General features: G+C 32.9%; 1 protein-coding gene across 4 annotated transcripts in view; it reads left to right on the top strand.

Moving 5' to 3' along the window:
- Positions 1-22,129, top strand: part of Cul2 (cullin 2) — a 97,423-nt gene extending 75,294 nt beyond the window's left edge. For all 4 annotated transcript variants that reach the window (XM_046448379.2, XM_046448376.2, XM_046448375.2 and 1 more), the window contains exons 11-21: positions 181-288; positions 1,134-1,193; positions 2,092-2,220; positions 2,327-2,413; positions 3,172-3,324; positions 3,601-3,678; positions 9,899-9,965; positions 13,272-13,474; positions 14,268-14,369; positions 19,810-19,926; positions 21,485-22,129. In XM_046448379.2, the coding sequence (XP_046304335.1) occupies positions 181-288; positions 1,134-1,193; positions 2,092-2,220; positions 2,327-2,413; positions 3,172-3,324; positions 3,601-3,678; positions 9,899-9,965; positions 13,272-13,474; positions 14,268-14,369; positions 19,810-19,926; positions 21,485-21,616 (1,236 nt within the window). In that variant the 3' untranslated portion in view covers positions 21,617-22,129. The remainder of the gene's footprint in view (positions 1-180; positions 289-1,133; positions 1,194-2,091; positions 2,221-2,326; positions 2,414-3,171; positions 3,325-3,600; positions 3,679-9,898; positions 9,966-13,271; positions 13,475-14,267; positions 14,370-19,809; positions 19,927-21,484) is intronic.
- Positions 22,130-22,440: the final 311 nt, after the last annotated feature.

Genomic DNA, 22,440 nt, shown 5'->3' with positions numbered 1-22,440 from the left:
TTGTGATTATTGTGTTAGGGATTAGAACCCAGGGCCTTGTGCATGCAAGGCAAGCACTCTACAAACTAAACTATATCCCCAGTCTGTAAACTTTACTCTTAAGTCTTTAACAAGACTAATTATATTCTTGATTTATTTTAAAAGGTGGTTTTATATTTTGTATTTTATATTTAAATTTAGATGCCAACACTATTTGTGGAGTCAGTTTTGGAAGTACATGGTAAATTTGTTCAACTTATCAACACTGTTTTGAATGGTGATCAACATTTTATGAGTGCATTGGACAAGGTAACTTTAACATATGTATTATATGTATGTATACTAGATGCATATAAAATTTTGTATCATTTGTTAGGCAGTGTCAGGATTAGGCTTCTAAGTAGGAGATTTCTGATCTGGACATGGAGATTAACCTTAAGTAACTAACTTAAATCTGAAAGTCAAAATAGGAATAACATAAGTTTTAACTTATTAAATGAATTGTTAAACTGAGTGCCTATGTAATTTCCTATTATGCTATGTAAGCAGAATTGTTTATAAACTAGTATCTTCTGAAAATGCATGTATAATTTTAATATTCTTTAGTACTGATTATTTCTTCACATATACCACATAGGCTATTTAAAATATTTGAATGGAAAATATATTTCACAAACTTGATTTTGTTATTCTATGTAGGAAATTTGTAAAGTTTTTAAAAAGTAGCATAATTTTATTTATGTTCAAATTTTAGTTTAAAGAATACTTTGTAATAGGAATGGAGCTCTATTGCTTTTGGACCTTTGGCAAGGCAGAACAATTTGGTGGAAGTGTGTGGTGGAGGAAACATGTTCACCTCAGGGCTAGGGAAGGAGGAGAGAGTTTCTCCATATCCCTTTCAAGGGCATGCCCAGGTGACCTACCTGCCTTTACTAGGCCCCACCTCCTAAAAGTTCTGCCACCATCTATGCACCAGTGTCAGACTGGCTACCAAGTCCTCAACACATGGCCTTTGGGAAACATTTAAGATTAAATCATAATAGGTGGGTTTTTTTTTTTTTTTTTTTTTTTGAACAGCAATTATAGCATATATTGAACCACCTGAACTTTTGCCCTAGTGCTGGTGGCTAATTACACACCTGTTTTCTATTTAGGCCCTTACATCAGTTGTAAATTACAGAGAACCCAAGTCTGTCTGCAAAGCACCTGAATTGGTAAGTTTGATGGTTGCTTAAATGTAGTCTTATGAAAAGTCAGTATTTGAAAAGGAAAGCTGAGCACAATCTCAAATAAAATTTTTTTTGGTAGCATTTTTCAGAAAAAAAATAGATGAAAAATTATTTTCTACATACCGTTTCTTAAGGAATAACTGGAGGAAAACATTTCATTATACAAAGTGTGGATTTTAAAGTGTATCTTTTTTAGCTGGGTGCTATGGCACACTCCCATAATCCCAGAGGCTCAGGAGGCTGAGGCAGGAGTCTCGCAAGTTCAAAGCCACCCTCAGCAATTTAGCAAGATCCTAAGCAACTCAGTTAGAACCTGTCTCTAAATAAAATACAAAAAAGGGCTAGAGATTGGCTCAGTGGGTAAGTGCCCCTGAGTTCAATCCCTGGTACTCAAAAAACAAAACAAAACGAAGAGTGTATCTGCTTTGAAATAATATACATTTTTTTATGGAGATTTTGTTATATCTATAGTTAGTAGGAAATCTGGTAAGTTGTTGGTAACCTTTGAAGGAAACTTGCTTCCAAGGATAATCTAAGATTTTAAAAAAGTTATTGTTCTTTGTCAGAATTTACAGAACTATTCAAAACTCACCTACGTGTTCTTTTAGAAATTTATATTATTTTTATCCCTGTTTTGTCAATGTTTATTTAATTTTTGAGTTTATTTTGTTTTTTGCTTCTAGTGTTTTGTGTTTTTAAAATTTATCTTGCCACATATATTTTAAATTATGTAGTTCATGTTCATGATTTTTAAAACATTAGTCTAGAATGTCAAAGATTCCATCCATTAATTTTATTTTGTATTGTTGCCACTTTACCTTCTTTGAAGCATAATAAGTCTAGAAGGGCCCTTTATAAGCTATATTATCAATTTCTATTTGAGCTTGCGAAGTACTGTGACAACTTACTAAAGAAGTCAGCAAAAGGGATGACTGAGAATGAAGTAGAAGACAAACTTACGAGTTTCATTACTGTTTTCAAATATATTGATGATAAGGATGTTTTTCAAAAGGTAAGTTATAAATAGAAAAGTTTTGATTTGCATCAAAAGCTTTGTTTATTTTTGAACTTAAAGTCATTAGAAAGGAAGTAAGTTTAAAATTTTTTCTTTAATGTAGTTCTACGCAAGAATGCTGGCAAAACGTCTAATTCATGGGTTATCTATGTCTATGGATTCTGAAGAAGCGATGATCAATAAGTTAAAGGTAGGACATACCAATGCCCTAGAATTTATTCCACCAGTACATAAAGATGTTTATTACAGCATTGTATGTAGTAATAGGTAATAATTCATCAACAAGGATTAGATGGTTAAATGTATGCTGGTGTATTCATATAATGGGGAGATACAAATACTGCATTAAAAGGACAAAATGTCTCTGTATATATTGATACGGAAAGATCTCCAAGACAGTATCTTTAAAAGAATTCATAATACTTATAAATGAATTTCCTAAAATATTTCTTACAAGTATTAGAGTACAGTTGAACTTCAGTTAATTTTATATCATTTTAACTTATACACTGATAAAAATAAATTTTTCATCACTTCATAGCTGGTATTAAAAATATGTCTTAAATACCCTCCTTTTTTAATTGACTGTGACTGGTATTGCCAATAATCTTTCAAGTATATTTGATGCTATGTAAATCCCAAAAGATATCTTACTAATAGTAATAAAGCATTTTGCAGTGTTGAAATAGCTATGTGGATTGGTATAATAGTTTCTATGTTTAAAGCTAATATTTTAAAATTATTTCATAATTATGTATTTTCTTTCACTTCTACATTGAAAAGGAAAGAAATTTTTGAAAAGTTTTAAATAGCTTCTTGGGGTTTTAAATAATGTAGGCCTTGGGTGTAAGCACTATATGCAAGGATCTTTAAAGAACTAACATTAGCAATACATTCTTATCAATCATTGTGATTTATTATTTTTCTTTTTGAATCTTTTTTTCACAGCAAGCCTGTGGTTATGAGTTTACCAGCAAGCTACATCGGATGTATACAGATATGAGTGTCAGTGCCGATCTCAACAATAAGTTCAACAATTTTATCAAAAACCAAGACACAGTAATAGATTTGGGAATCAGTTTTCAAATATATGTTCTACAGGTATGAATATGTGTTTTCTTATTAGCATTTATGAATCATCTCAATATGCTGATATAAAGAATTAATAACTGAGTGCCTCGTTAACATTGATTTCAGTCAATGGATTATGGCTTCCATAGTTATAATGATTTGGAATGAAATGTGCCATGATAATAATACTTCTGATTTTTATTGAAATTTTGAGGAAGAAAAAAGAACTTAATGCTTAAACATTTTATAAATATTTTCTTTCAAATTAGATGTTGATTTTATTTTTTGGGTTTTTTGCCTTTCTAGGCTGGTGCATGGCCTCTTACTCAGGCTCCTTCGTCTACATTTGCAATACCCCAGGAATTAGAAAAAAGTGTACAGATGGTAAGTTTGCAGGAAGACATTAACAAATCAAAGGAATTTTAGTTGTGCATGTTAAGCACATACTATACATTGATCCATACCCTCAGCTCCAGTAATTGTTTTTGTATTATATCACTTTCAGTATTTTCCCTAAGTCTTAATGGCTTGTGCTAGAAAAATGTTTACAAATTGATACGGAAAGATCTCCAAGACAGTATCTTTAAAAGAATTCATAATACTTATAAATGAATTTCCTAAAATATTTCTTACAAGTATTAGAGTACAGTTGAACTTCAGTTAATTTTAATTTTCAGTCTGTGTCCTTTAGAAAGAATAAATTATTATATTTACTAGAATCAAAACTAAAATGTTGAGGGTATAAAAGGAGTTCCTTGTCACGATTTATCTCTTATTCTTAGTAAATCTAGTATCTGTTCTTTTTTTTTAATCACTGAGTTATATGCTTAGCCCTTTTTCCCTTTTTTTGCGGGGGATACAGGGGATTGAACTCAGGGCACTCGACCACTGAGCCACATCTCTAGCCCTATTTTGTATTTTATTTAGAGACAGGGTCTCACTGAATTGCTTAGTACCTTGCTTTTGCTGAGGCTGGCTTTGAAATCAAGATCCTCCTGCCTCAGCCTCCCAAGCCATGTGGATTACAAGCATAAGCCACCATGCCTGGCTTAGTATCTGTTCTTAAGCAGTTTTAGACTTAGAACTTTTTTATATTGGAAGAAAGTTTAGAACCCAGCATTTAAAAAAAAAAAAAAAAAAAAAAAAAACCTTAATTCCATTTGAATTTTGAACCATTTGTATACATTATTTATCCCTTGTAACATTTTTATTTCCGCCTTGTAATTTAGATAAATGTATGTGGAATGAGAAATAATCCTAGAACAAAAATGTTTTTGAAGCTAGAAATTTAAGTAAAAATTGCTTTAAACTTTGACTAAGTAGGAACCCTAGAATGCTGACCAAAAAGTTTCTAAAATAACCATGGAGAACATCTTTTTTTTTTTTTTTAAATAACAACTGTTTATATAATTCATATAATATACCATTCACTCATTAAAGAGTCAGTGATTTTTATCCAGAATGCTTATGAACTAAAATCTTTCAGATTTTTTCCCCCACTAGATTTGAGAATATTTGAATAATGATATCTTGGGTATGAAACCAAGTCTAAACACAGTTCATTTATGACAATATTCACTTTATGTGTATGGCCTGAAGATACTTTTATAGACTATTTTTAGTACACCTGCATTTTGACTATGACCCACCATATGAAGTGTGAAATTTTCTGCTTGTGATATTATGTCATCCTCAAAAAGTTTCAGGTTTTTGGATCATTTGAAATTTGAGATTTTCAGATTAAGAGTACTCAACCTGCAGTATATCCACAGAATTTGGCTACCATCATTTTAGAACATTTTCAATGCCTAAAAATTGCCCCTAAAGAAATCTATTTATTAGTAGTTCCTATCCATTTTTCCCTAACTTATCCCCTCCTTCCACTCCAGGCAGTTTACTTCCTGTCACTGGATTTGCCTATTTGAATATCTCATGTATGTGGGATTATATCAGATTATATCAGATTATTATATCAGATTATTGCCTTTTGTAAGGCAATAAGCAATTTAGTAAGACCCTGTCTCAAAATAAAGGAATGTAGCTGAGTGGTAAAGCACCCCTGGGTAAAATCCCCAGTACCAAAAAAAAAAGAAAAGAAAAGAAAGAAAAAAAAAGGCAAGTATTTTATTTTTGTCTTTTTTTTTTTTTAAATACAGTGTAGGCTCTAGAATTGTAATTCCTGATTTCAGATATATGTTATAAAAATAAATATGCTCTGACTTTGGGAAAGTAACTTTTTAATCTTTTGTTAAACTGATTATTACCTCAGAATATTGATAGGAGAATGAAATGAGATGATCTATTAAAGCACTTAGTGTGGTATGTAGTACATACTCAGTGACAGCTGATAGTAGAAATAAGAGTTATAGCAGTTGTATTTGTAGCAGTGATGGTGATAGTAGAGGAGAGTAGTATTACTGGCTGTAGAGTTGAGGATACCACATACAGGTAGACTTTTAGTAGTCAAATTTGGGTCATTTTATAAGTAATAACATGAAGAAGAGCATCCATCTTTGGATGGTCAGAACATTATGTTAGGTTATTAAGTGTTTTGAAGTTGTAAACTAGGTCCCTGGGGTAGGTAGGTAAAGCATTTTAATCTATTTGTGACTAGGCAAGAGAAAGAACATTAACACTATCACTTTTGACAGTCTTAAAACTTACCTCTTTTGGGGGAGCTGGGATTGTGGCTCAGCAGTAGAGCACTCGCCTCACATGTGCAAGACCTTGGGTTCAATCCTCCGTACCACATAAAAATAAATAAGTGAAATAAAAGTATTGTGTCCAACTACAACTAAAAGATAAATATTTTTAAAAAACTTACCCCTTTTTTGGGCTGGGGATGTGGCTCAAGCTTGACTGGCATGTGCGCGGCGCTGGGTTCGATCCTCAGCACCAGATACAAATAAAGATGTTGTATCCACCGAAAACTAAAAAATAAATATTAAAAAAAAATTCTTTCTCTCTGTCTCTCTCTCTCTTTAAAATAAAAAAAAGTCATTTGGAATGAATCAGTCTCTTTCTCCATCATTAAAACTTACCTCTTTTTGAAACCCTTCTTCTCCAGTTGAAGTTAAAGGAGAGAATGTGGGCCAGCAAAAATAGTTCTTTTTTAACTTTATGTCCTTTTTCCTTCTCTCTTTAATTATTTTCCAGGAAGGGTTTTTAACCCACCCTTTGAGCTTTATTAATATAAAACCATCGTTAGGTTTTAGTTTCTTCATAAATAAATAGGAAGTGATTTTTTTCTGACTATGAAATTATGATTTCAAGACTACTTAGTTCCTCTAAGTACCAGTAGAGGGAGCTTATCCACATATTCTGGATTTTTTAAATTTATTTTTTGCAGTGCTGGAGATTGAACCCAGGGAATTGAGTGTGCTAGGCAAGTCTTCTACTACTAAGTTAAGCCTCCAGTCCTTATCCATATGTGTGTGTGTGTATGTATGTATATATATTTTTTCCCGTATGAATCCAAGTTTTTAACTACATAAAATTGAAATCATATGTGTACTTAAAAGTATACATTCGTTTTGACTTAGAAATGATTCGTATTTTTTACATCTTAATCTTAAATATAGCCATTTACCAAAAATTACTTCTCTTTTACACATAATTAAAACTATGCAAATAAAACTGTAGTTGAAATTAATTTATTTTTCATTTGAAACCAGTAAATCCTAATTGCTATATTTCTTTTGGACCTAGTTCAGAAACCTAAATAATATTAAAGAAATATCTAGTATCTATTAATCAGCTGTCTTTTGGAGATGAATAAGTTTATTAAGTATCAAATGTCAACTTTTAAGATCTTTTTAGTTTTAATTAATAAATCCTGAAATGATATTTGAAAAATGCTGTCCTTTAGCTTGTTTACTTTTTAAAATTTTTTTCTTTTAGTTGTAGATGGACATAATATCTTTATTTTTATTTATTTATTTTTATGTGGTGCTGAGGATTGAACCCAGTGTCTCACATGTGCTAGGTGAACACTCTACTACTGAGCTACAACCCTAGCCCCTAGCTTGTTTAGTTTATTTATTTATTTTGGTCCTGGGGATTAAACCCAAAGGTGTTTTACACTAAGCTACATCCCTAGCTCTTTTTATTTTTTGAGACAAGTTCTGACTAAGTTGCTTAGGGGCTGGCTCACTAAGTTGCTGAGCCTTTGAACTTTTGGTACTACTGCCTCAGCCTCCTGAGTTGCTGGGATTATAGGTGTGGGCCACCATGCCTGGCTTACTTGTTTATTTTAAAGTGAGAAGTTTAGTTATCATATATGTCTTACTAATAAATTTTGATAATACAATTACTTAACAATCTAATCTAAGCAAGGTCTTGCAACTTTTGTCTTTGTAGTACCAGGTCAAATAATAATTACATTTATAGCTTAGTCTTTTTTGTTCTTGACTAGTTATATGTGTGAGAGTCTTTAATCAGATTTTAATCTTAAGGATGAAGGAATATTTCCTTTTGGCATATATTATCAATATAACCTATTGAGTAGTACTAGTTGCTGGGAGTATAAAGAAGTAAAACATAGTTTCAGAGCTTGCAATATACATCTTGAAGCTAGTGCAGCACTTAAATGGTTTGTAAAGAACATTTCAAAGGTTGAGTTTCTCATTTCTAAAGATGTTTTGGTTTGCTTTTTGTCCATAAATTGTGTTTTATGGATAAATTGTGAGTCGTATATTATAATTGAGTTTTATTGTCACTCTGAGAGGTTATTAATTAGTCAAAACTATTTTCTTCTGAAATCCTCTTATGACATATTTTGATTAGCTGTCTGAATTAGAATCAGGATGACAAAATTCTTAAGTATCCCAGGTACTAGCCATTTCCTATTTATCATGTAAAAGGTTTGGTGGAGGAGGATGCTTTGCCGCTGGAGAGAAAGCATGTTCAACAAATTTCAGCTTCCTAGAGCTAGGCAAACTTGGAATAAACTGCTGAAAGAATTTATTGATTCTTTTGGTTAGAGCTTTAAACTTTCATAGTAAGGATGGATCATAGTATAGCTAATAGACAAAGTGTTGCTGATTGCTTTTTTTAAATCTATTTTCAAAATATATTTGATATGTAACTAAAAGTTTTAGATGTTACATATGGCACTTAATGCTGACCATATATGTACAGTTCTCAACTTTGACTGGGCTACAGTTGTCTATTTTTTTATTATAAAGAAATCAACTTTTTATCTTTTCATATTTCAGTATTATTTTCCTACTATATATTATGTACTAGCTCTTTTTTGTTTTTCTTTTCTATTTTTGGCACTGGGGATTGGAACCCTGGGCCTCTTGCATACTAAGCACATGCCCTACCACTGAGCCATACTCCCATCCCCTGTAAAAGATATGAACTTTGTATTTTTGGACTCATGTCCAGGAATTACACATTCAATCCTGGAAAGAAGGTTTTAAGGTTTACCTACATTGGGGCTTTGGCTGTGGCTCAGTGGTAGCACACTTGCCTGGCATGTGTGAGGCACTGGGTTTAATTCTCAGCACCACATATAAATAAATAAAATAAAGGCCTATCAACAACCAAAAGAAATATTAAAAAAAAAAAAAAGATTTACCTACATTGACAGAATATAAAATTTACTCATTCACAATAATATCAACAAAATAATATCCAAAGAAGAGTTCCCTGAAACTTTCTTTGGATTACGGTTTACATATAGAAGTTAAATCATATATAATACGTCATAGCCACACATCTTAATTGGTCTGCCACATCAGTAAGGATATTTTTTGGCAAATCTGAAATAATAAAATTATGACATTTTTATGCTGAAATGTATGTGATGGTGCATTTGGTCAGTAATTAGAATCTATGAAGTCTAAGTTAATATTGTTTGAAAATAATGAATCATTGACTATGTCATTTCTGAATTTAAACCAGAAGTAAAATTTGCAAATGATGTGGTTTAATAGAAAAACCTGAACAAGGTTGTCAATTAAAAGAGTTTGGGTAGATTGGTATCATTTTACTGATAGTAATAACAATTTACTGTACAGCAGAAATGATTCAAGAAGAAAAATAACCTACAGTGTGGCTGTTTACCTTTGTGCAGGCAATTGGCTAAGTTATTCTGCTCCACCCACCCACTTTTTTTTTTTTTTTTTTAAGGAAGGAGAGTCTTGCTATGTTGCCTAGAGTGGCCTCAAACCCCTGGGCTCAAGTAGTCCTTCTGCCTCATCTTTGGAGTAGCTGGGACTACAGACATGCATGATTGTACTTGGCTACTATGATTTTAATGTTGATGCTTTGATAAAGTACTTATGTATGTATAGGAATGTCACAGTGCAAGATGCTGCTACCCCAGGCACAAAGTGTTAACATAAAATTATTTTGCAAAGAACAGTGGTTTTATTAAACCTGTTGTAATGTTATACCTCAAAAACAAAACAAAACAAAAACTCTGTGATAACGTTTGTATGAGCACAGATATGTTTTGTCATCTGTAAAATGACAAGGTATATCATATGGGCTATAATGTCTTCTAACATGAACTTTTAAAACTTTTTTAGTGTGGGATAACTAAGTAGGACAAGCTATAGTAGCTGAAAATAATTTGATTTTCTTTTCTTTACAGTTTGAATTATTTTATAGCCAGCATTTCAGTGGAAGGAAACTTACATGGTTACATTATCTCTGTACAGGTAAACTGCATTTAATTATAATTAGTTTAATGAAATTTATCTTATATAATTGTGTTAATTTAGAAAGAGATTTCCTGTAGCCGAATTATGGTTTTTTTAACCATTCCTTCTCCATCTGCCTTTCTAGTTACCATACAAGCAACTAATAATGAAGTTTCAGTATAGTATTTTTCCTTTTTAGTAGTGCTGGGAATAGAACCCAGGATCTTGAGCATCATAAACAAGTGCTCTACCACTGAGCTACAGTGCCTGCAGAAGTACAACACTTTTTAATAGTTTTTCTTAACTATGCTATTTATAATGTTGCTGCTTTTAAAGGACTTATTACATATCTATAGCCAACCACTTTTTGTAGGCATTGGAAAATTTATTTAGAAACATAGACTTGATGGGTCAGACAGATACTCCTAAGAAACCTATTTTCTTAGTATACCAGGATCCTTAGAAATTTCAGTAACTATTATAGCACCATAAGGAGATCTAGCTGTTTACTCGTTATACTGTAATGGACTGCAGTAAAAAAATGCTTTTTTGAATAAGTCTCAATTTTCAATAGATTCCAGTTTAAGAAAACTTTATTCACTATTTAATAATTTCCTTTGCTTCTTTCTGGAACAGTAAGGGCCGGCTTATTTATGGTAGTATTAATATCTGTATGATTGAGCATTTTGTGCAGTTGTGCTAAGTTGCCTAAAGATTTAGCCAAAGCAAACATTCAAAATTTCTTTTTGACAAACTATGCTTTGAAAAGTGCAATGACTTAACTTTCCCTCTATATGAAAACGGGGAATGTGTTAATCTCTTAAGAAATAGTGCAAGGAAATCTGATCATCTGCCATAATCTTCATTAGAAAACCTTTTCTCCTCTTGCCTAAGAGAGATTGCATCTAAGTTACCATGTAACTTACCATTTGTTTGACTAATTTATACCTTGGAATATGATGACTCATTATGTTAGTAACACATATAGCATTATCTACACAAGTTTATTGAACAAATTGAACATTCTAATTTTTTAAATAAAAAGCTGTTTCTTGATGTTTCTTCATAAGTGGTCATGTGATAGTTGACTATTTTACATATTTTGAATTTTTTTTATTCTCATTTAGTAAATATAATTAATTTTAAAGAAAAATTTTACTGTTTACTGTTACAGATTTTGTTTTCTAAGAAAACTAATATATTTTAATGTAACTGAATTTAGTTTGCTTTTATGTCCCCTGAATATTTGTCTTGCGGAATTGAATCTCTTCTGGTCATTCACATGCCTCACCAATTATCACTCTGTCTCTTAACATAGTTTTATTGAGGGATTCAAGTTTTGCTGTTCAGCAGAGTTGTATAGAGAAAGAAACAAGGAGTTTATGTATGTAGTTTTAGCCACTAAAATTTGGCCTGAAAATTGTTATCAATAACATTTAAATAGGGAAGAGAACAATTTTTTTTTTTTTTTTCTGTTTTTGAGCTCTGCTGACTTCACAAGAAGATACCAGGATTTTTTTGTTTTGTTTTGTTTTATACCAGGGATTGACCCCAGGGGTGCTTAAACACACTGAGCCACATCCATATCCTTTTGTATATTTTATTTAGAGACAGGGTCTTGCTAAGTTGCTTAAGATATTGCCAATTTGTTGAGGTTGACTTTGAACTCTGAATCCTCCTGCCTCAGCCTCCCAAGCCCCTGGGATTACTTGGGCATGTGGCCTCAGCACCCTGCTTGATAACCAGATTTTGAAGTGCTTGTTTGTTCATGTGTTTTATCTTGTTTTAGTGTTTTGTACATATGCTTTCATTGAAACCAAAGTTTCTTCCAGGTCTGGGGATATAGCTCAGTGGTAATATGCTTGCCTAAGCATGCACAAAATCCTTGCACTGCAAAAAATAAACAAGAGGGCCTCGGGTTGTGGCTCAGTGGTAGAGTGCTTGTATAGCATGTGTGAGGCACTGGGTTCAATTCTTAGCACTGCATATAATAAAATAAAAGTCCATTGACAACTAAAAAATGTTTAAAAAAGAAAAAAAGAGTTCTTAAAAAATATTTAAATACACAAGAGAACCCAAATAGCTTCTTCCTTTTGCAAAGAGAGAATAACTCTTAAGTCCATTTCTTGTTTTGAATCATTGGTACTGAAAACACCTATCACCTATCATTGAAACCACTAGAAAAAGTTGGGTTTTTTTTTTTCCTTCCCAGTTTTATTAAGATATAATTGACAAAAATTTTATTTAATTGTAGTATACAATGTGATGTTCTAATGTATATGTTATTTGGTGAAGTCATTAAATTAAGCTAATGAAAATATTTGTCACCTTACATGTTTACATTTTTGTATGTGGTGAGAACATTTAAGATATAATAACAGTTTTCAAGTAGACCATACACCATTATTAACTGTAGATCCCATGGTATATAATAGATCTCTACAACTTCATTTTTTAAATTATTATTTTTATTATTAGAGCTTCATAGTTAATACATAATAGTTGGGTTCATCCCAAAAAATTCATACATGCATGAAAATTGATTTCAGTTCATGATCCCTCTTCTTTCCCTCCCATCCCATACCCTCCCATTCTCCATCCTCTACTCCTATGTAGACTTCTTTTCGTTTGTCTGTTAATTTTTGTATTTGATGGGTTCTTATCCTTCCCTTCCCCTTTCCTGTATTTTACTTTATTTATAATATATGAAAGAAAGCATTTGACCTTTGAATTTCTGAGTTTGGCTAATTTCACTTAGCATTATAGTTGCAAATGCCATAATTCCAAAGTCTTGATCAGAGTTACTAATTATCCCTGAGCAGGGTATGCAGCCTCTGGAGTAATTAATGTAAAATATAGCTTAAAATGAAAAGCTTTAAAGTCAAAGCTCATGCTGGTTTATTTTATAATTCATTACTGTATGTGTAGTCACTAAACCATGACTTTATGCTTTAGGAAGTTCTTTTGCATGTTATCTTTCCATATTTTTTACATGTTACAGAGCACATACATGTTTTGATACTCTTTGTTACAAGATTTTCCATGTGCTAATATGCTGCTGCCTCATTGTTCAAACCCATGGGTAAAGTTATGATATCTTAATTGTAATTTATATTACATATGCAAAACTAGTAATACCTCCATTCCCTGCAAACAAAGCAAAATGACTGCATTGTTAGCTGGAGTGGCTTTAAAATAATTTAAGAAGTCCTTGGTTCTCTGTTGCAGGGGGAAAATATCTGAAATAAACAATTATTACTCAGATAATTCTGAATGTTTCTTTAAATGATTAGTTTACTGTATCAATTTTTGTCTTGATTATAGGTGAAGTTAAAATGAACTATTTGGGCAAACCATATGTAGCCATGGTTACAACATACCAAATGGCAGTTCTTCTTGCCTTTAACAACAGTGAAACTGTCAGCTATAAAGAGCTTCAAGACAGCACTCAGATGAATGAAAAGGAACTGACAAAAACAATCAAATCATTACTTGATGTGAAAATGATTAACCATGATTCAGAAAAGGTATGTGGTAATGTTCCCCAAAACTTTAAAAACTGCAAAGATTCCATAAAAAAAAGTGTGAATATTGATACTGCTTAAAGTAAGACTATAATTGTCAGTGATCTTTGTTCTCTGAAAAGCACTTGAACCAGCTACATTCCTGCAAGCCCAATATAGTTGTGAACTTAGGAGTCAAGGGAATGCTATGTAAGCTGGTGCCTAGGTCTGTTTTCTGATTTATTTGTCCTGTACTATAATGTTCTGTACTGTAATGTTACTGAAAAATTGTAAAAGAATTGCCATCTACAGGATTCTAATTGAATCCTGTAGTCTACAGTTTTTAAACTGTAGATGGTTATAACTCCTTCCCCCCATGTGTTCAGTTAATTTAATTTCATGGTTTTGAATCGGAAATGACAGCCTATTGATATCTAGGTTATATATAGCCTTAACTAGTGTGATTCTGTCCCGGGTGCTCTCATGTATCTTAATGTCAGGACTCAGTTAATCACCATATTGTTTTTATATCCCTTATAATAATAACAAGAAAATCATATACTCTTAATTTTTTATGACTTTTCTAGTAACAAGTCTTCATTGTTGTTGCTATGGGTATCGTAGATGCTTAAATGGTTTAAAAAACAAATTCTGAAAAATGTAAAATTAAAATAGAATTGCTTTTTGCTTATTTAACAATTATTTTTCTCTTAATAAATTCAATAATAAATTGAGTTTAGTTCTTCATGCTTGATCATTATTAATTTCATGTTACTTGCAGTAAACTTATTTTTTATAAATATATCTTTAAATGTAGGAAGACATTGATGCAGAATCTTCATTTTCATTAAATATGAACTTCAGCAGTAAAAGAACAAAATTTAAAATTACTACATCAATGCAGAAAGATACACCACAGGTAAGTGATTTTTAATGGCATATTGTTTTTTAATGATAGAGCATTGTGGGTTGTTTTTTTTTTTTTTTTTTTTTTGATACCAGGCATTGGACCCAGGAGTATTTAACCACATCCCCAGCCCTTTTTTTGTTGTTGTTGTTTGCTTGTTTTGAGACAGGGTCTCACTGAGTTCCCTAGTACCTTGCTAAGTTGCTGAGGCTGGCTTTGAACTCTCAATCCTTCTGTCTTAGACTCCCAAATCACTGGGATTATAGGCTGGTGCCACCACACCCAGTTCTAAGCCTTGGATTTAACAAGTTCAGTTGACCCTGAGATCAAACAAAACTTTGTATCTCAAAATCAATAATATGATACATGGGCTGGGGATGTGGCTCAAGTGGTAGCGTGCTCGCCTGGCATGTGCGGGGTGCTGGGTTCAATCCTCAGCACCACATAAAATAAAGATGTTGTGTCCATCAAAAACTGAAAAATAAATATTAAAAAAATATATGATACATCTTTTCTGGTTTATTCTTTGTTCTTTGCATTTATGAACCTACAATCTAACAGAACTCTGTTGGCATTTTTCATTTTTAAAAAGTAGTAATGGTTATCTCGGGGCTGAGGCAGGAGGATTGTGAGCTCAAAGCTCTTCTTGGTAATTTAGCGAGGTCCTGAGCAACTTAGCAAGACCCCTGTCTCTAATTAAAATATTAAAAGGGCTGGGAATGTGGTTCAGTGGTTAAGTATTGTCGGTTCAATCCCTGGTACCAAAACAAAACAAAAAAAAAGGTAGTACTATTGGGTTGCTCCAGGGAAAAGTTTTTGTTTAGTCATATATGCCTTAAGACTGGGGTTGTGGCTCAGCAGCAAAGCACTCACCTAGCATATGCAGGCTGCTGGGTTCAATACTCAGCACCACATAAAAATAAAATGAAGGTATTGTGTCCAACTACAAGTAAAACAAAATATTTTTAAAAACATAAAATAAAATGTATAGCTTGTACTAGGGATGTAGCACAATAGTAGAGCACTTACCTAGCTTATGGGAGTTCCTGGGTTCCATCCCCAGCACCACCTCCATCCCCCCCAAAAGTGTAGTTTTACTTTGCATTCTTCAAAAAAAACCAAAATCTACCTTAGGAAGTAGGATAATTTCATATTTTTAATTTTTATTATTTAAAAAAATTTTTTAAATTCTGATTTGTTAGATATAACAGTGGAATGTATTAAAATTCATATTACGTATGTAGAGCACAATTTTTCATATCTCTGGTTGTATACAAAGTGTATTCACACCATTGTGTCTTTATACATGTACTTTCGATAATGATGTCCATCACATTCCACCATCATTTCTAACCCTGTGTGGCCCCCTTCCTCTCCCACCGCTTTTCCCTATCTAGAGTTCATCTGTTCCTCCCATGCTCCCTCTCCCTACCCCACTATGAAACAGCTTGATGCTGGTTATTTTAATGAATCATAATAATAGCCATTATTTATGAGGTGGTTAGCATGTGCCCAATACTGTTAAAACACTTCGTGAACTAGATTTTTTTTATAAAGTCATGTTTGTTGAGATATAATTTATATATGGTACAATTTTCCCTATTTAATTTAATAGTTATGTGAATTTTGATAACACAAATATAAAAAATGACCACATACAAATATGGATATATAGTACTATAGTGAAGATACAGAATGTTACCTTGTTTTCCTTTTTTTAAAAAAACAAATAGAGAAATTAATTTTAATATATTTTCATTTAAACCAATGGGTTACCAACATAATTTGCAAAGAAAATAATTGTTAGTAAGATATTTCATATTCATTTTCTCTGTCCTAGTAATTCTTTGGAGTCTAATGTCTATTTAACACATAGCACACCTCAATTCAGACTAGACACATTTCACATATTCAGTAGCCTCATGTAACCAGTCGGCTCCTTTCTTCATCTTTCACCTTTTGGTGAGACATGTGCTGTAGACTGAATGATAAATCCCCTTGTTATGTGGTTTCTTGTTGATTTCCATCAGAAAGGGATACTAATAGATGAACTTAGAATATACAAAAGCAGAGTGAGGTGTTTTATTCCTTCCTTTACGACTCTATTAGACTTTGAGTTGGTTTCTACATGCTTTTGGTGGGAATAACTTCAGTTAGGTCGCCTTCTCCTACAAGTTTTTCATAATGGCTCTCTCTTCTTTCACCTCCTAATTTGTTAGTTTCCCTCAACCTTGCCCTTACCTTTATAAATACCTTATAAAACAATTTTTACTCTGGTTCTTTTTCATTCTTGAATCTTGAATAATGGATTTTTAATTATAAGAGAGTAAAATATACCTCATCTCATGTCACAGGCAATGTATATACACATATCAGATTAATTATATATTAAAATATAATGTATAAAATGCTAAAACTTTTAAAGAAAATATTTGCATAACTTTGTGAAGAGAAATGGAAAACAAAAAGTACAAAATAAACAAAAACCTGGAAAATTAGATGATATTTGTAGTTAAAAACTTACCCCAAAGGGTTAAAAGAGACAGGAATTGTATTACTGGTCATTTTTAATATTTAGCTTGACCTGGTTTCTCCTTTGGTTGGCTTTTCCTTTATTGTAGTTTTTCCCTTTGCAGATTTCACTGTTGTTTTTTATTTCCTCCTCATGGAATATTTTGCCAAGAATGTTCTATAGTGCAGGCTTTCTTGCTGTAAATTCTTTTAGATTTTGTTTGTCATGGAAGATTTTTATTTCCTCGTCAAATTTGAAGCTTAATTTTGCTGGATATAATATTCTTGGTTGGCACCCATTATCTTTTAGAGCTTGATATATGTTGTTCTAGGATCTCCAAGCTTTGAAAGTCTAGGTTGAAAAATTTGCTGAGATCCAAATTGGTCTTCCCTTATAGGTAATCTGATTTTTTTCTCTTGCGGCCTTTAAAATTCTATCCCTATTCTATATGCTAGGCATTTTCATTATAATGTGTCTTGATGTAGATCTGTTGTAATTTTGTAGATTTGATATCCTATAGGCCTCTTGTATTTGATTTTCTAGTTCATTATTCATGCTTGGGAAATTTTCTGCTATTATTTCATTGAAGAGATTGTGCATTCCTTTGGTTTGAATCCCTGAACCTTCCTCTATCCCAATAAATCTTAAATTTGGTCTTTTGATGGTATCCCATAATTCTTGAGTATTCTGTTCATGGTTTTTTACCATCTTCACTGTGAGGTCAACTTTATTTTCAAGATTGTATATTTTGTCTTCATTGTCTGAGGTCCTGACTTCCAAGTGATCTAGTCTGTTGGTGATGCTATCTATTGAGTTTTTAAATTGGTTTATTGTTTCTTTCATTTCAAGGATTTCTGTTTGTTTGTTTGTTTCAGTATCTCTCTTCAAGTAATCTCTTGCAACCTGTATTTGCTCTATTATCTCTTCTTTGGTGTGAAAGATTTTTGCCTGTATCTGCTCACTTAGGTCATTCTTTAATTCCCAAATCATTTTAGTTATGTATGTTCTGAACTTCTTCTCTGACATTTCACCCACTGCGCTATCTATGGATTCTGTTGTTGTAGTATCTTGGTTTGTTTGGGGCACTTTCCTCCCTTGTTTTTTCATGATGTCTATTAGTCTTCCTCTCTTGCAGTGTAGATCCAAGATATTTCAGCTTCTGCCCTATTGTCTTATAGTGTCTCTATAGGTTACCAATACCTCATTTTTAAGGGAGAGATCAATATTACAGCATTCAATGTATCCAACGTGCAGCCATATACCAGTTAGCTTCTATTTTTTCCATTTACAGTTTTGTCACTATAAACAGAAATGATGAGTTTGGTTTTCTTCTACCTTATAGTCAATAGGTTTGCATAATGGTTTACAGTTTCTAATGGTAGAAGAGGGGACTGTAGGGTTGGCTGAGATGTTTATGAGGTAGGATGTGAGAATATGGAGGTATTAGATTATATGAGAAGTGAAAGGGTAATCATAAGAAGTTGGCTGTTAGTAGGAGAAACAAGAGATAGGCAACCCCATGCAAGACTCCCTGTTACCTCAGCAACAGGGTTAACTGTTAGGACCCCTAGTAGTGAAACCTCTGGTGCAGCCAGGCCGACAGGGACCTTAGTGATGTCTTACCATGTCTTTATTGTTGTCCCTTGATAGAAGCAGTGATTTACCAGTTTCATGGCAGTGGCAGTCTCAAGCCTACATGTACCCTGATATTGGGCTGTGGAGCCATGCTTTGATGGATAAAGAACCCCAGTGTGGGGTGGCTGACCATGTATCTTCCACGGGGCGGGCCTCTCCTGGATCTTAGGCCTCAGTATCTTTTCATTTTTAAATAAGGAAAAGTTCTACAACTTTTTTTTGGTAGGGGAGGGTATATGTGCGAGTGAACCCAGGTGTGCTTATTAACCACTGAACCACATCCTCAGCCCCCCCCCCTTTTTTTTTTAAATTTTGAGATAAGGTCTCACTAAGTTGCTTAGGGCCTAAGTTGCTGAGGTTGGAGGAACTCATTTCTTTCAAAGATAAGTGTCAGGTAGAAAATGTTGCTCAAACTTTGATGCACAATGAGAACCACCTGAGGATCTTGTTAAAATGCAAATTGTGATTGAGTAGGTCTAGCTTGGTGTCCAGATTCTTGGATGAACCATTGTGAGTAGCTCATGATTTTTTTTAAAACTCAGCATTGACTGTTGCTTTCGTCTGGGATAAACTGTTCATAACACTTATTCTCCTGATTGTCTCTTATTTTCAAGCTTTGGACTCAGAATAGGATATGAAGGTCTATAAGATATCAGGCCCTTTACAGAAAACTTACATTCCCATGGTGGAGACACATGTTAATTAATGGCCATGATCTTTGAACCTTAAAGTGTTCATGATCCTGTTTTCTTGAAGGCTAATGAATGATTGCCTATGATTCATGGATTATATTTTATCTTTAAAAGGCTATAATGAGGATGCCATGTCTTGCTGCTTCTGTTTCTGTGAGCTCCACAAAGATAGCTTCTCTCTGGCCTATCCTTCATGACTGTCCTTGAGCCAAACAGAACCCTACATAACTCTTTCCCTTGAAACTTGATCCATGTGCACTGGGAGCTAATTATTGCATTTGCTACAACTCCATCTGCATTGTGATACAGAGTGTGTAATCGTTGCTAGGACAACATTCTTGAAAAATTATTATTCTTTGTCAGTAAAGTCCTACTTTATGCTTGTTGACATTACCATTATAGTTTTTAATAATGTAATTTTTTAAATAACCTTCAAACGCGATATATAATCCAGAATAAATGTTTTAGCATTGGTTATGTGATATTGGGCATAGGATATCTGTAATTTGTTACTCGTTATTGATTGAAAATTCTTTTAACTTACTGATAAAATGAATTAAAAACAAGTTCAATGACAGTGGCTCATTTGCTAATTTTTCCTTCTTTGAAACAGGAAATGGAGCAGACTAGAAGTGCTGTGGATGAGGACCGGAAAATGTATCTTCAAGCTGCTATAGTTCGTATCATGAAAGCACGAAAAGTGCTTCGGCACAATGCGCTTATTCAAGAGGTAAGAAGGGAAAAGTCCTCAAGACTTCTTAGGTAGAGGATATTATCAATGTACAGATTAACTCTTGTTTCTTCTTAAACATGATACAGACATAATCTCCAAATAGCATAGATCCTCAAAGAGATATTGCATTATTTAATGAGAATAGTACTTTCCTAAAATTTTGGTGTTAAATTTGGATTTGCTTTGGCTTGAATTTGGAGATTGAAATTCAGACTTGAACATCCAGACTTGACAGTTTATTGAGACTTCTTTACAGTTATTGAAGGAAGTTGAATACATCAAATAGGCATTCATTTCATGTAAACAACAGTGTTTTACCATGTGATGGAGTGCTGAGCTAGACAGTGGGGATGTAGTGCCAAGCAGCTAAGATGTGGCAGCACTTATGGAATTCATAATGGAGTAGAAATACATTATTAACAAACAATATGCAAGTAAATGGAAAACTATATTATATGCTCTGAAAGGAAGACATATAGAACTACAAGAATGTATATAGAGATTCTGATATATATATATATATATATATCATGAATATATATATATATCATGAATATATATATTCATGTCTCTATATAAGTGGTACACTAGGTAACACTTATATAGAGACATGAAATTCCAGTTGCTGGAGTTATCATGGTGGTGCACACCTGTAATTCCAGCAACTCAGGAGCTGAGGCAGGAGGATCATAAGTTCAAGACCAGCCTCAGCAATTTAGTAAGACTCTAAGTAACTTAGTGAGACCCTGTCTCAAAACAGAAGTAGTTTTGAGCACCCCTGGGTTCAATCCCCAGTATCAAAAAATAAAAAAAGAAAAAGAAAAATAAGTCCTGATATAGGGGATGTTGGGGAAAGCTTTCTAGATAAAGTGATGTTTTGAGCAGAAAACAGAAAATGGAGTTAAATGAAAGTGTGGGCAAGTGTATGAGTGTTTAGATAGATTACTTAGTTTATGGTTTCATTTAATTATGCATAAACATTATTAAATTTTGTTTTGTTCTATACCATAATTCTTTCACAATGTAAGCATTACAATTTTTTCCCTTACTTTGAATAAAAATTCTTTTCAACTGGCATGTCAAAACTGATAGATCTGATTATTCTTTCCCTGTGCACTGCCTTGCTTTGCTTAAAAAATTTAATATGGAGCGGTGGTAGATGCCTGTAATCCCAGCTACTCCAGAGACTGAGGCAACAGGATTGCAAGTTCAGGGCCAGCCTCGTCTCAAAATTAAAAAAAAAAATTAAAAGGGCTGGGTATATAGCTCAATGGTAGAGCACTCCTGGGTTTAATCTCTAGTACCACAAAAAAAATAAATAGAATTTAATATTGTTCATGCAACTTACTTATTTGCCCTATCAGTTCTATTTTGAATGATTTTATTCAGCTTAATTAATATAAGCTGAATATAATATTGGTTAATATAATCTAATTTAGGTATGTTTGTTGAAACCTCAGTAAACTTGAGAAAGCTTACTGCTAATTGTTTAAAAATATTTATTGATAGCTGGTTTATTAGTGGTAGTTTGACTTCCATGTCTCTCTTAACACAGGTGATTAGCCAGTCAAGAGCTAGGTTTAATCCAAGTATCAGCATGATTAAGAAATGTATTGAAGTTCTGATAGACAAACAATACATTGAACGCAGCCAAGCGTCCGCAGATGAATACAGTTACGTCGCGTGATGTTGCTCTTCTCCAGTGTGGGTGTGAGAAGATCATTGCCATCACCATTCGGTGTGTTCCTGTGGGAAAAAGCAGGCCTGTGCCTCCATAATTTGGTCATTTGGCAGCCCCTGTTTTTCTGCTGTTTACAACATCACCAGTGCCACGTCATGAGCGTCAAAGAAAATGCCTAGAGATATTTCAAGCTCATGTCATTATGACATTTCTTAAAACTTTTAAAAGAATGAGTGAAGTATTGCTGAAATGTGGAAATTTGGTTGGGTACCATGCTTTCTCTCCCCTTCACGTTTGCAGTTGATGTGTTTTTTTTTTTTTTTAATGTATCTTAAAGGACATAAAATAAAAACTTAAATATTGTAATATGACAGATAACATAATAATTGTATCTACATTAAAATGACAAACATGATATTGCTGCTTGTCAAATAAAAAAAATAAAGAAATAGAACGCCTTTTTTTATGTGGTTGGAGTATCAGGATGGCCACAAAACAATATATATCTATATAAAAATATTGATGAGTCATGCAAGCAGTTAATGCAGCTTTGTGTTTTTATCTCATTGGTTTAATTTATCTTCATTAACTCCTCCATGAAAAATGTCTAAAATTATTGCATTTAGCATTAAAAAAATGCTTTATTTTTATGGATTTAGACCTGCATTGTATATGAACAGTTTGAATATGGAAGACATGATTCCATCAGCAGCTTCTGGTGATGTGCTTATACCATACTCACATGTATGAGTAGTATGTAGTGACATCAAGCCTGGTATAAATGGAGCCTTTCATTCAAATTTGTCATACTACTGTTTTTATAACACACT

The sequence above is a fragment of the Marmota monax genome, unplaced genomic scaffold, assembly GCF_021218885.2.
Source record: "Marmota monax isolate L192 unplaced genomic scaffold, Marmota_monax_Labrador192_F-V1.1 WCK01_AAM20220418_F8-fsc00066, whole genome shotgun sequence".
NCBI classification, from domain to species: domain Eukaryota; kingdom Metazoa; phylum Chordata; class Mammalia; order Rodentia; family Sciuridae; genus Marmota; species Marmota monax.
Note: the sequence above shows the minus strand (reverse complement) of the source record. Positions and strands in the feature narration are given on the sequence as shown.